Raw genomic sequence first — 15433 nt, forward strand, 5'->3', positions numbered from 1 at the left:
AGAGCTTTATTTAACAGATGGTTTTATGTCTACCCCTCCTGTTGTTCATTGATAAGCCGGAAACATGCACTTGTCAAGGTTCAGAGGCAAATTTTGCAAATATGGCAGTAGCCATCGATCATCTTAAGATAAGATAAGATATACTTTATTGATCCCAAGTTGGGAAATGTTTTTGTTACAGCAGCATGTACTACTTTGTTCTACTCCACTACAATTCAGAGGTTAACCTGGTATTTTTACTCTACTACATTTATTTTTGTTACTTTGCAGATTCTGATTCATGATGTGAAATATAAACAACCCTTAAATCAGACTTTAGTTACACCTGAGTAAAATTCAGCCTTATCAGTTTGTCTGTTTTGCACATCCTCCTGTTAATATCTTTGGACGTCCTGCACTAAACTGTTTTATTGTAGAGATCACTACAGTATCTTCTAGATATTTTCCATTCTATATTTCTATCATTGACCCCTATTTTGTATGTAGGCTACTCTTAATATTTAAATGTTTTCATCAATAACTAAATAAATATAACTTATTCAACAACTACATTCAATAACGTGCTTTAACCACTAGGAGGTGCGGTTTAGACCAGTGGTCTAGTTAATAAAACATAATAATATCGTACATAATATGATTATTCACTTTATTGTGAGTTTAAAACAGAACGGTAAAGGAAAATACAGTTTCAGTCTCTCGATGTGAAGCTTATGCATTGTACCATGAACCTGTATAGACCTGTAACAGTCAACTGCATGAGGAGTTGGAAAGGTAGTTCAGAAAATCAGTAATATCTTTAAAAAGCTGTGCACCGTTATGGTGTAAATACAGACTATCTACTAATTGGATCAAATATAAAAGTCAGCCGAATTAGTGTTGATACTGCAAGGAGACGTATTGTGTGAAAAGAAATGGAAGATGTTGTTTAATTGTTGATATATTTATGGTTCACGTCACGTATTCAGTTTTGGCGGCATCTCTTCCAGTTTGTCAAAAGGTCTTCTGATCAGGGCTCTATAAATACATATCTAGGGCAGATATGTAATATTTAATGCAGCCGAACCGTGTATTACAATGCCGTTATGTGATGACCTTCAAAGAGAAAAGCAAGAACACTCGGAATAAAGTATTATTATTATTATTTTTAATGTTTTCCGATTTCATATCACATAAACACCATATCCCGACGTGCATTGCGGCGTGAAACCTCTGAAAAAAGAAATGTGTCTCTCAGAATCGAAAGAGAAAAACCTATGGGAAAAACACAAAAGCATTGTACACAATTTAAACCAATTAATGTCGTATAATTAACTAGGATAAACTGATGTTTTTTTAGTGGATGAGTAGTGCAGATATCACTGTTAAATCATTTGATCATTGGTTTTATTATGAAAACGGCGAGACCGGAAATACTGTTTTCAACCCGTAACTTTACATGGAAGCTTGCCGCATATACACGTTCTCCTGACGAAATCTCAAATCATCTTCGTAATATCTATCAAACTATAGATCCTACATATCGACTGGACGTGGATTCTAAAAGTACAATATATACTTCTCGCTAGAAATCTAATCATAAAGCGTTTTAATGGCCAAACTATCCTACAATTTAGGATTTTCCAGAGAGGGTTATTTGTAAATAAACGGGAGCATGTTGTTTCTTACACGACCACTAGAGGTGCTACACTTTAAAACGTGGCTATGGGTCGTAATCTGGTGCTTAAACAATCGACCCATTTGGTCGTATGAGTTGGAGGACTTGTTGCTTTCCATATAGCGTAGTACCGGCTAGTGTGTATTTTACCCCAGTTTTTTCCATAAAATCGTGATTCTATGGCCAGGGACAACGAAGCTGAGCTAGAGAGGGAATCGCTAGCAAGGGTGGTACTACATGCATACATATAGTATCTTATATCATCTTCCCATTATACACACATGCATTTCCAAACATTTGGACTACCTATGTTGCAAATGTATTATCTTTTCAATTTACACACGGCATCTATTGCACATCTGTCCGTCCTGGGAGAGGGATCCCTCCTCTGTTGCTCTCCCTGAGGTTTCTCCCATGTTCCCTTTAAACTGTGGGTTTTCTTCGGAAGTTTTTCCTTGTACGATGTGAGGGTCTTAGGACAGAGGGTGTCGTATTGTCATACTGATATGTATGGCTGAATTCCCCCATCCAATCTCTTCACATTGGTCAAAACTTGTTCCTCTGCTGACGAGTCCGAACTGAAATACTCCACCATATTTCCGTGTGTTGACAAAGTGAACGCATGGATGACGTCACGACCATCACGTGACTACTGAAAATGGCAAACATGGCGGCGGCCAGACGGAATATACAGGTCTTGATAAAAAAGAGCTATAAAATCATTATTTACCGGGGAATATCGCTGATTTCTTCAGGGTATGGTTTAAACATAACGTTTCACTAAATACTGAAGTTTTGATTAATTATCTAATGAGTGGACCATTCCTTTAACAAATACCGGAAACAGACCGAAAACATTTTTAAAAAATAATAATAATACCTTATTCCGAGTGTGCTTGCTTTTCTCTTTGAAAGTCATCACATAACGGCATTGTAATACACGGTTCGGCTGCATTACATATTACCTATCTGCCGTAGTTCTGTATTTATAGAGCCCTGATGAGAAGACAAACATGAGGAACGTGACGTGTATCATAAATATATCAGCCATTAAACAACATCTTACATTTCTTTTCACACAATACGTCTCCTTGCAGTATCAACACTAATTCGGCTCACTTTTATATTTGATCCAATTGGTAGATAGGCTGTATTTACACCATAAAGGTGCACAGCTGATATAAAGGGACACCTGGTCGTTAAAGCATGTTATTGAATTTAATTACTTTTATTATTAGATATTAATACGATCCCTATAAAGTATATTCATTACTCGCTATTCTCTACTAATAGTTAATTAAAGACTGTATGTAATGACTATTTTGCACATCCCTTTCAAGATTTCAAGATTTTCTAAGGTTTATTGACATATCATATAGGCCTACACAACTGTGGTGTAGTTCTGCACTGAATGAAAAACTTGGGTTGCAGGTTCCTCAATAGTGCATTACAAGACATCTATCAATATTTGTGCATACCTCCAGCAATGTTAACTATGTTGAAGCACTTATTTTAACTGATATTATACATAATGTATTATACTCTTATAAGATGTATGTAGATATTTCATCTCCGGCCTTGTCAGGTATTAAACAATCAATAAATAAAGAACACAGAATTGTTGAATATAAAACACAGAATTTGTGTGATTATACTAAATGATTTTCAAATAAACACAACTGCATATTTAACTGTTACACATGCTGATGTAACGCAAATGTTCCAACTTGGGATCAATAAAGTATATCTTATCTTAAGCTGATCGATGGCTACTGCCATATTTGCAAAATGTGCCTCTGAACCTTGACAAGTGCATGTTTCAGGCTTATCAATTAATGTAATGTAATGTTATCACAGGGGTCACAAACATAAGACCAGCTGTTAAATAAAGCTGTTCTGACCTTAGCTGGCATGTGGGTATATATATTAATATTGCCCATAATGGGCACAAGCAATTTTCACCCATTTATTAATTATATGTTTTAAATGTGAGTGTTTCCTGTCCCCTAAACCTCCAGGGATGTACACAGTTTAATACTGGCAACTTCTTATTATGGGAAATACGAAAACGTCTTTTAAAACTACAACTCCCAGTAGAGACGTGCCATAGAGAACATGTTGCGAAACAGAATAGCCAGCACGTGTAGTTTTGGGGACGGGGTGGGGGAGGGGGGACGCGGTGGACCCGTTCAAATCCAGTTTTGGACAGTCTGCCGTGGTTCCATCCCATTTCAAGTGCTGTTCGAGAATCGGTTTAACCCTCGGAGCACACTCTCCAATCACAGAGCTTGAGGACTATCACGGGGTTTGTCAAACAGAGCACATGGTGTAGTCCAAACGATAGCTGGGGATTCTGGGTAGTGTAGTGTCTTCTGCCATCCTTTACTCAGAAAAAATATTTGTTTCTCCGAATCGAAGGGGGAAAATACAAAAGTATTGCACACAATTTAAGCCAATCAATGTTGTGTAATTAACAAAGATAATCTGGTGTTTTTTAGTCGATGAGTAGTGCAGATATCACTGTAAAATCAATCGACAGTAAGAGGAATACTTACATCCGGAAATATGAACAGGTCAACATTTAAAATGTAACTATCTGATAAACGAACTACTTTCTCAAAACGCCTTGTCTCTCCCAAAATAACAAGCCACCACATTTTGCTAGTTGCAACATTAGAACTAGGAGAAATAGAAAAACACATTTTATAGAGACATTTCCAACTACTTTAAGAAAACCCATACTTTAAAAAAAAATTGGTTTACGAAGTCTGAGAAATTGCTTATCAGGCTTGAACCAAAAACGGGAGTTTTAGGCAGAGAAAGTGGAACAGGAATACGATTTTCGATAAAACCTTGACTCCTTTGTTTTCACTTCTGCCACCCTGGGTGTTTCGTGTTTGTCAATGTCGAGGAAGGCTGCTCCAGAGCCACTAGGCTTGTTTGAGACAAGCAAGACCTGCGCAGACCTGCGCAGTTGCGATCAACGTCTTGCTGGTGCGTTGCATGATGGTTAGTCATTTTGTCCGACGCCCGCAGCCTTGAGAGCGAGGCGAGTTGGCGCAGTTGCTCTCCACGAGCTGCGGAAGCGAAATGCTTGATGGGAAACGGCTCGCTGGTATCTCGAGCTGAGCGCTCATTGGTGGTTTTTACCACATGCTGCTGATGAAACTCTCCAATTGGCTGGCAAAAGTTTGTTGTTGTTTTGTGTCAGTTTTACGTCGCCACATCCATTCCCATTTTTCATCATTGTTCCACAATGTTTATCATCATGAAATTAATATCTATATATTTTATACTATACTGCTTACCGTTTTCATACTTTATATATCTTAGCATATTCATACACACTGTTCATACTGCTCACAGGCTGATATCTAGTGTATTCATACCCCACTGTTTATTCATCATTCAATTCATTCTATATGTTATTCTGTAGATTGTGTACATTACTTTCCACTTCACTGCTTGTTGCACCTGGTTAGAAGCTAAACTGCATTTCGTTGTCTCAGTAGGCCTACCTGTAATATGTGCAATAACAATAAAGTTTCTCTTTAAGTTAAACCAAATCATTAAAATAAAATATATTGTAATGTAATGATTTGGTTTAACCTTATTTATTGAATACATCATTTAAAATGGCAAGATTAAATCAAATTACATCCATGTTGTACACATCATAAAGCTTAAAGTGGCAGCTAAAGAATTAACACAGCAGCAGGTCTGTTCAATTCATGCTCATGAAGCTTCATGTGTGCGGATCTGAAGGGACTGATCATTTGTAGCATGTCCACCTATCAGTTTGCAAACATTAAGAGGGAGGAGCATTTCTAATTATGGAACCCAGTCACTGGTGTGGTTCATCATCATGACTGAATTAACAAACCTATATAAAGCAATGGAGATCACCTTTGTCTACAGTGGGTAAAATGGAATTTGTGGTGCTTACACTGCGTGATGGACAGGGAGACATCACTGTAAGAGTCTCACAAGACATTTCCCAAAGACTACAAAATGGTGAGTAAACAACTAAATTGCATTCCAACAATCTGGATATGATTTTAAATGATGTAAATTATTTTTCAGATAACAGTTTAGCAGCTGCACTTATGCAGCAAGCAAGGGCTGCAACAAATGCACAAGGTAATCTATCATTTCAATCAAAAATGGTATTGTCTTTTAATGCAAATCAAACAAATGACATATTCATGTTTATTGTAAACAAATATTTAATTTTCTCTCAATCACAGTCCCTTTAGATCATGTCATTCTCCATACAATACATGTGGGATTTCTATTGCATCCACTTCATCTGCAACGAAAAACGCCAACGCAATTTCCGCCATTGCAAACCCAGCCAGTCAAGCCGACTCCGAGTCCGAGCTGTCCGACTTAAGACGAGCTTTTTGACACCTCCCCCGGCTGCGATCGGCTACTCCCGTCTACTTTCGAGGCGAGCCGCAATGTGTCTCAAACAAGCCTACTGCGCCGCCGCGCCTCGCTCTCAAGGCTGCGGGCGTCTTTGTCCCGCGAGATTTCAACGTCTCATGTAGGCGAGCCTCCAGAGCAAGTCGGACAACATGACTAACCATCATGCAACGCATTAGCAAGACGTTGATCGCAACTGCGCAGGTCTCGCTTGTCTCAAACAAGCCTACTGACCATGCTACTCATAAGAGGCTTCTCAATACTCAAATTTCCCCTCCTCGACTCCTCGGTCCTCCGGTAGTGACCCGGAAATGAATTTCAGCGCGCCATTTTGAAGGACGTCTCATTTCTCTAAATGCACACCGAGGACCGAGGATCGAGCGTCGAGGAGGCTCTCTGGAGGAGCTATAACCGAGGATACACTGATGGTTCCTCCACGGCTCCTCCGCGGATGCATTTCCGGGAACGGTGGAGGCGTGACACACGGCCGGACTTATCTCAGCCAATGACAGCTCTGCATGCATCCCCTGGATATTATTTTAGAAACTGCTCTCATCGCAACGCGATGTTTACAGTGAGAACAGCTGTGAGGTCCTGCAGAAAGCAGAGCAGTGTGTAAAATAAATATCACTCAGTATAACAGACCTACTCTCTTTATTTGCTTTAGTTTAGTAGATATATACAAACAAAGAGTCGATATTTTTCTAAGAACATTTAGTGCTTCACATACTAAAATACACAACGGCTGTAGCCTGATTATGCTTTAGGAGCTTAGGTGTGTATGGTACAGTGTGTGTGTGTGTGTGTGTGTGTGTGTGTGTGTGTGTGTGTGTGTGTGTGTGTGTGTGTGTGTGTGTGTGTGTGTGTGTGTGTGTGTGTGTGTGTGTGTGTGTGTGTGTGTGTGTGTGTGTGTGTGTGTGTGTGTATGTCCTGTACAGTGTGTAGGTGTGTGTGTGGTACAGTGTGTGCGCAGATGCGGCGGACAGACAGGTCTCAGTTGGTTTGGTGTCCTCTGCTTACTTTTAATACTTGCAAATACAACTTTTGGCCCGTAATTTCAATTCCCCATTTCAGCGACCAGAGAGAGAGGGGGGGGGGGGGATATATCCAGTCTCTGATTGTGTTACGTTATTATGAGAGTGCTCTCATACTTTAAATTGCATATATTTATATAAATATATTTGTGTGTGTGTGTCCGCATCTGTAGCCTGTTATTGTCTCATTATACCGCACTCTCAATGAATTCAAGGTAAATATGTGGGGGAACAATGTTCAGCTGATCTAACAGAGATTATAAAATATGACAAAACACTCGACAGCTGATGCAGCTGTTGCCACGTAATAATGAACGGACGTCGCTTTAATATGACCGCTCAGAGGAGAGGAGTTCTCATTTCTTTAAACGTCTGCTGCTTCCCCTCCTCTTTCCCCGGTTCCCCTCCTCGGTCCTCCGCTCGCATCTCCTGTGGGCGGGACTAAGTCTCGAGGAGGGGAGTCGAGGAGGGGAGTCGAGGAGGGGAAATTTGAGTATTGAGAAGCCTCTATAGACATATAAAGAGTAGACGCCGCATTGGCTGCTGGGGCGCAAGAAATACGGCCGCCATCTTGGACCGGTCATCCTACAGACATTCTACCCATAGACAGCAGAGGTTTCAAGATGCCAGAGCACTGTGCAGCATATTGCTGTGCAAATCGGCGGACGATTGCGAACAGGGGTCGGGAGATTACTTTTCACAAGTAAGATTCAACATTATAATTGGTTGTATTTTGTAAATAGAATATTATTGTACTGTATTGATGTCCGCCAGCGAAATCGTAGCCAGCAAACATTATGTTCATGGCCAACTGAGACTTTATAAATCGCTGCTGTAACAAGTGAATGTCCCCGTTGTGGGATGAATACAGTAACATCTAATCTAATCTATCTAGGAAGAAGAAGGAAGAAAATAAGCTTGACCTCCTTCTTAAAATGTTTTTGTGTTGACTCTCAAATCTCCCGTTTTTATTTTGAAGGTTTCCCAAAGACAAAGATATGAGAAAGAAGTGGGAAGTTGCTTTGAGGAGGGAAGGGTTCACTGCAAGCGAGTCATCCGTGATTTGCAGTGAGCATTGTAAGCAGGACGAGTTTGACAGGACAGATTGTCCGACTCAGAGATGGTGTTATTCCCTCCATCTTCAGCTTCCCGGTTCACCTCCAAAGAGTAGGTGTATCATCATACGGTTATTAGCATTCATAAATGTAAATATTCTATTATCAATAACAGGGCTGTGTGTGTGTGTGTGTGTGTGTGTGTGTGTGTGTGTGTGTGTGTGTGTGGTGTGTGTGTGTGTGTGTGTGTGTGTGTGTGTGTGTGTGTGTGTGTGTGTGTGTGTGTGTGTGTGTGTGTGTGTGTGTGTGTGTGTGTGTGTGTGTGTGTGTGTGTGTGTGTGTGTGTGTGTGTGTGTGTGTGTGTGTGTGTGTGTGTGTGTGTGTGTGTGTTCATTCTGCTTTTTCATTTTAGCCAGAAAAGGGCAGGACTACGTCTACTTCCAGAAAAGCTGAAGAGAGCCTGTCTGTGGCCCCTCAGGACGACCCAGAAGCTTCAACCTCACACTCACAACCTCAGCCTAATGATGTGAGTATTTCTATTTTCAACATCATATCATAATGGTCCTAGACAAAGTCAAATCTCTCTTGTTTGCTGCCACTCATATTAAACACACTCACAAATAAACACATACACACACAATTGAAGACATGTTGAACATGCATTCCTGACACACACACACACACACACACACACACACACACACACACACACACACACACACACACACACACACACACACACACACACACACACACACACACACATGATGCTGGCAGTGGCTTTGACAGGTGATGACTATAAGAAAGAATGTGGGCCATACTCTAGTTGTGTCAAAGTGTTGTGTGTGAAGTGAAACATCACTCAAACCATGTTCATCCCTCTTTCTAGGATCATAGCGATGTCTCGCCTGCTTCTCCTACTGCTCTTAAGGCCAGACTCAATGAAGCTTTAGCAAGAGTGGAGAGTCTCGAGCGAGAGAGGAAGAATGCCATGGCTAGAGAAAAGAGGGCAGAGACCACAGTGAGGAGTCTTTTGGGGGATTTGAGGGAAAAGAACCTCATTAATGAAGAACTCAAAGAGGCTTGATTTCTACTCAGGGAAGATGAAAGTAGCACTTTGAGATTCATGTACATCTTACTCTTACACTCTTTATTAAACTCCTTTGTTATTATATGAAGGGGACTTATTAATTTTTTCTCATACAATTTCAGATCTTCAAATAGACTTGAAGGCAAAGCAGGGCCATGAGTACTCCAAGGACCACAGAGAATGTGCCCTCACACTCCATCTACATGGTCCAAAGGCATACAAATACCTCAGAGAGACTACAACAAAAAGGTAGTCTTAATGTTGTTCAATTTCATTTTTGGAAATTACGGTTGCAAGTACGTTAAATAGCTACTTCTCAATTTTTTTACAAGTGGCTGTTTTCGGTGGATGGCAAGCCTGGCCTGAACAAGATGATGCTGGATATGCTGGAGAGAAGATGCCAGGACGACCAGGCTAAATATGGATGTGTTTCACTCATGTTGGATGACATGGCCATCAGAAAACATGTGCAATATAATCCACATAACCAGTCAATGTCTGCTTTTGTAGACATGGGTGATGGAAACAATGAGACCGATGCTGCTACTGAGGCTCTTGTGTTCATGGTGGTTGGCCTACACGGACATTGGAAGGCTCCCATTGCATATTACCTGACGAAGTCTTTGTCACCTGAAACACAAAGGGTCCTAATCTAAATCTAAAATCTAATCTAATCTATCTAGGAAGAAGAAGGAAGAAAATAAGCTTGACCTCCTTCTTAAAATGTTTTTGTGTTGACTCTCAAATCTCCCGTTTTTATTTTGATGGTTTCCCAAAGACAAAGATATGAGAAAGAGGTTCTCAGTCATGCTTTGGAGGAGCCGCATGCACGGGGCATTCGGGTGTCATGAGCAACTTTGTGTAAATATGGTTTGGGCGGGGTGGTGTCATGTTCTTGTGTTTAACTTGAACATTTACATTTTTTATATAGATGTAGAAGTACATTTTCATTTTTTATGACATAGATATTCATTTTTACTGATATATAACTTCTGTCTATGTATAATGTATTATTGTTTCTTCATTTTTCAACTTATTAAAATAGCTGAGTATAGGCCTACACAATATGCTTCTCTATCATATATAGACCATTAGTGTTTTTTTACGTGTGTGTGTGTATATATTATATATCGTGTGTCTTTTGCAAAATACCTATCATACATAACATAGGCTATCAAATACCAGAATATTCTATTGCTGTTAAGCCTACTATGAATATTAAAATACGCCGAATCATGTGTCCGGTATCATGCCTACATATATGACGTTTGCAGAAAACCCCCCCCCGTGAAAATCAGTTTTGTATTCAGCGAGTTATGATTGATAAAATGCGCTGACACTTCATTGCGCCTGCCAGACAGATTACACTGAGTGGAGCGGGTGACCGGTCCAAGATGGCGGCCCCACGGCTCGTCAGCGCCAATAGGCAGCAGCGGTCGATGCGGCGTCTACTCTTTATATGTCTATGATGCTACTGACTCGGAAGACATGTTCTACTAAGCAAGCGTTCTCGACATAAACACCCCCTGTCTCGCAGACACAGCGCGGGAGCAGTTTGTTCAACACTCCCAGAGCTTCTGGGTGCGGCGAGTCTGACTCAGGTGACGTGCTGATATGTTGAGGTGGCTTTAGCTCGACGTTTTGGCAGGACGGAATTTTAATTTGACAATTTTTTAAATGTCTGTTTTTTGTCTTTATCTACAGGGGGTTATACACACTGTCTGAGAGCACACTGCATCTTCAAAGGTTTGTTACGCTATCATCACACAACATAGGCTACAAGTATGCCAGTTATTGATGAGTACAATTATTAATGTGTTGATGTATTTATCATGCTGGTAGAACAATGTTATTAACTGAAGTGACTTCATCTATAAAAAGCAGTACATCTGTTCTGAAGAATTGTGTTGAAACAACATTTGTAACATAAAGAATTTTGTTTTACCAAGTCTTCCCGATGGCGTCCTGTGACTACTCCCATGTTACTTTTGTGAATACCTGTGATGATGCCTTCTACTTTCAAGGTACATGTGATTTTATTCTTTCTCAGTAGGTACTTGCTACTTTTATATGGTTTAAAATATTTGAACTATCATTTTTGATATAATCACTATCATTTTTGTTTCTAAATAAATCCTGAAATATATTTTTCTGTTCCCCTTTTCTATTTCAACATGACAGAAACACCAGGTGAGAAAATGGTTGTGTAGTTGTTTTTGTTGAATACACAGTCCACATTGCATTCCTTTTCAATGGATGTTGCTCCTATTATAACATGTTTTTCTCTCAAAGAGATGGGTGAAGATTTGGCTGAAGATGGTTTCGCAAAGTCACTGCTGGAACCCGAGATACGCTGGGTCCTAAGCAAGTCCAACCAATTCCTGCTCTTTCATGAAAGTCAGTTTGAAGTGAAAAACTTAGACGAGACTCAGCTAAATCAGCCTGGTAAGATGTAACCAACATATTGTACTTTAATCCAACCTTTATAAACGGGGATCCATTTACAACTGCAAAAATATCAACCTAGCATCTATATGGACACTTACAGCATTTAGAAACAAGTATCTGGAAATATATTATATATATAATTAAACCTTTATTTATACAGATAAATCCCATTGAGATCATTGATCTCTTTTTCAAGGGAGACCTGCTCAAGTAGTTCCACATGAAACATAAACAGAACAACAAAAGGACATCATCCAGCATCATTTACATAATTATGTACATAAACAGGTACCAATAGCTTCCGATTGACTAGCATCCAACCGAGCTTTAAAAACATTTAGTGGCACCAGATTGTTCAGTTTCCATTTAATTTGCAGACTATTCCAAGACAGAGGAGCTGCGCATCTAAAAGCTGTCTTCCCTAAGACAGTCCTAGCAGTTGGCACATTTAATAAAACCACAGCATTCGATCTCAGGCAGTAGCCACTTACAATTCTCCGTAAGATCAGGGAGCAGATATAAGATGGAAGTTTCCCTAACATATACAAATGTACCAGTGACTGAGCCTCCGTACAGTTAGTGAAAGCAAACCAGCCCTTGCATACAGGGTACAGTGATGGGTTAATGCTTTACAGTTTGTCACAAATCTCAGTGCGCTGTGATACGCAGCATCTAACTTGACCAGGCAATGGGCAGGTGCATTCATATAGACCAGATCCCCATAGTCCAGCACAGGTAAAAAGGTCACAGTGACTAGCCTTTTCCTGGCCTCAACTTTCTTCCAAAACGCTTCATGGTGGAAAGGCAAGTTTATTTATATAGCACCTTTCAGCACACGGCAATTCCAAGTGCTTTAAAAGTTTAAATAAAAGACATCTAAGAATAAACACATCATAAAATGGCATTTAAAAACAGGCATTAAAAAGCAAAGATAATAAAATAAACACAACAGGTATAGAATACATGAATAAAAACCATGCTGCAGTGTGGATATAAACAGCTCACTCAAATGCAGCGACAAAAAGATACATTTCTAGTCTGGATTTAAAAGTATTAAGAGTTGCAGCAGACCTGCAGGATTCATGGAGTTTGTTCCAGATAGTCGGGGCATAGAAGCTAAACGCTGCTTCTCCACGTTTAGTTTTTACTCTTGGAACAGAGAGTGAATATTTGTTGGCTCCTACTGGCTAACAGGACTCGTGGAAATACAGTGAATACAATGAGGATATACTGCTAACCAGGTCCAGCTGTGAAGAGCTGAACCCTCCTCGAATTAGATATGAGTAACATTCCTGCGGTCAGCCATAAAAGACGACAAATGTATGCCAGATGTCTTACATTAGTTCAAACACCCTTATATGAAACGCAATGTGTGCAGAAGAAGCTTTATTCACACAAGACCGAAAGCATAAAACACAATCTGTTTCCAGTCTACATTTATATTTATATTGTGTGAGTGGGAATGAGTCCTAACACCGATTGCAATTATGCTGTGAAAAATTACAAAGTAGTGTTAATATGTGGGATTATCCTGCTGAACAAAATGTGTAAGTATCATAAATGCGCGTTAGCAACAGATCCTTTTTCCTGCAACATGCCTTTTTGTCTAGGGAGCCCTTGTGTTGCTATCTTCAGGGTGAGGTCTGTTTTATTCCACGACACAGTATTTACTTGACTCAATATAACATGTACATGTGCTGTATATCGTTTAATTATTTATGCATTTTACTTGCACTATTTTATTTCTTTTGATGTTTTAAGTATATTGTACTTGTTGAGATTGTGTTCGGGGAGTGAGTTCCAGAGACCATAGTTGCAAGAGTGGAGCAGAGAAGGAGAGTGATGGCCGGAGACGGGATATCTTTTTGAGATGGAAGAAGGCAGTTTTGTTGATGTGCTTAATATAGTTTTCAAGAGGTTGCTGTCGAAAATGACTCCGGGGTTGCGGATGTGTGGGGAGGGAGACAGAGGGGAAATATCGAGGGTGATGCAGAGGTTATGATTGTTTTTGGTGAGGGATTTGGGAGCGATGACGAGCATGTCTGATTTTATCACAGTCGAGTTTGAGGAAGTTATTTTACATCCAGGATTTTATTTCAGTGAGGCAGTTGGTGGTGATGGATTTTGTTGAAATGTAGAGTTGGACATCATCGGCTTAGCAGTAGAAAGCCTATGAAAACACAATACATTAGGTCGTACTGTGAAAGTATTCTCAAAGATGTCAATCGTTGTGTTTCTATAACAACGATCCTCCATCATTCACAGTGTGCTGCTGTTTCCTCTTGCTTCTTGCCCTCTGGTTTTACTTTTTAGACTGCCAATTCAAAATCCAGAATTACAATGACATGGAGACTGATGGAAGGCCAATCATGCTGTATGCGAGTATCGGTGGCGATAAAATGGTGGTGCGCTGCGAGCAGGATAGTATTTCTTCTGAAAGAATTGTGAGTATTCACAAATAATTTACAGTTATTTACAATGTGTGGTGAAGATCCACTCTCTTCCTTGACTGTGATCAGGTTTCATTTGTTGTTTCCAGGGATGAAAAAAGTACTTAGATCTGTTACTCACAGTAAGTAAAAGTAGCAATACTAAAGTGTAAAAATGCTCTGTTATAAGTACAAGTCCAGCATTTGAAATAAAACTTAAGAAGTACATACATATTGGCTTAGGAATATTCTTAAAGTACAAAAAGTAAAATTACTTTAAAAATGACCGCTGCCTTTGTTGGTAGTGTTTCAAATGGTAAGGCGACAACAAATGAATTTCCGTCAAGGAACACTGGGAGTCATTGATTTACAAATGATCATTTCCCTTAACATTTATCCCATACTCCTTCAGCTTTTCATTCTGTCAACTCTATTCAACTAACTGAATGCATAACTAAATCCGGTTTGCTGTGTCTCTTTCAATTGAAGGATCTTCCAAAGAAGATTGATGAAAGTACCAGCGACAAATTGTTCTACATGGAAAAAAGCCAAGCATCTCACATGTACAAGTTTCGGTCCTCCAAGTTCCCGAATAAATACCTGGGATTTGCGCCCGATGCAAACCTTAACTTGAATAAACTGGTGCTAAAGACGAGCGAGGAACCGGATAATAAGTGTGAGTGGCGTGTGTGTGACTGCAAAGGCGGTCTCAAAATGTAATCATAAAAAAAACACCCTGATTGTCTCATTAAGGGTGAATGGCTTTGGGGACTACCTGCAGTAATTGTTTTTCCTATGTGCTGTTACATACACTTTACCTTGTTTTTGAGAACTTAATAATTTAATAACAGCTTATGGGACCCACAAGTCTTATAGTATCAAACAACAAAGGCATATTAAAATAATCATATTGTTTTTAATATCTAAATCAAAAATAATTTGGGAAATTCTGAAATAGTATTTGAACATGTATTTTATTACAGTGTTATATTAAGACATGTTTCATATTGAATAACTGCATTCTTTTATTTCAAAACATTTTAAATCTGTTTTTATATAATAATGGCATTTCCCCCAAAAAACAAGCATTTGGTTTGTTGCATTATATTAATAGCTTGAGTTTATTGATGTACTATTGAACAGTTTGTTGATGCATTACAGTGTAATGTAATGGACTCAATAAATGATGTACCTTAAATACGACCAGCTTGTTTACTGCATTCGTTTCTGCCGGAGTATAAATTGAATGTATTGTAATTAATGTATGATTACAATATCAAATGAAGTATGTTTTTTTT

General features: G+C 39.4%; 1 protein-coding gene and 1 long non-coding RNA gene across 4 annotated transcripts; both read left to right on the top strand.

The window, feature by feature from the left end:
• The first annotated feature begins 7365 nt into the window (after nucleotides 1–7365).
• LOC139435042 (uncharacterized) lies at nucleotides 7366–11287 on the top strand. 3 transcript variants are annotated; one of them, XR_011644324.1, is made up of 8 exons: nucleotides 7369–7816; nucleotides 8093–8280; nucleotides 8581–8694; nucleotides 9058–9296; nucleotides 9381–9507; nucleotides 9591–10859; nucleotides 10963–11004; nucleotides 11208–11287. It is a non-coding gene; the product is annotated as an uncharacterized lncRNA (long non-coding RNA). The 3 variants fall into 3 exon arrangements; XR_011644325.1 differs by having other exon boundaries at nucleotides 7366–7816; nucleotides 9066–9507; XR_011644323.1 differs by having other exon boundaries at nucleotides 7368–7816; nucleotides 9058–9507.
• Nucleotides 11288–11519: 232 nt separating this feature from the next.
• Nucleotides 11520–15338, top strand: LOC139435041 (interleukin-18-like). The gene is made up of 3 exons (XM_071205329.1): nucleotides 11520–11703; nucleotides 14020–14150; nucleotides 14625–15338. Exons 1-3 carry the CDS (start codon nucleotides 11553–11555, stop codon nucleotides 14853–14855), a joined length of 513 nt encoding a protein of 170 aa, XP_071061430.1. The 5' UTR covers nucleotides 11520–11552; the 3' UTR covers nucleotides 14856–15338.
• The last annotated feature ends 95 nt before the right edge of the window (nucleotides 15339–15433 follow it).

The sequence above is a fragment of the Pseudochaenichthys georgianus genome, chromosome 13 (genome assembly GCF_902827115.2).
Source record: "Pseudochaenichthys georgianus chromosome 13, fPseGeo1.2, whole genome shotgun sequence".
Taxonomy (NCBI): domain Eukaryota; kingdom Metazoa; phylum Chordata; class Actinopteri; order Perciformes; family Channichthyidae; genus Pseudochaenichthys; species Pseudochaenichthys georgianus.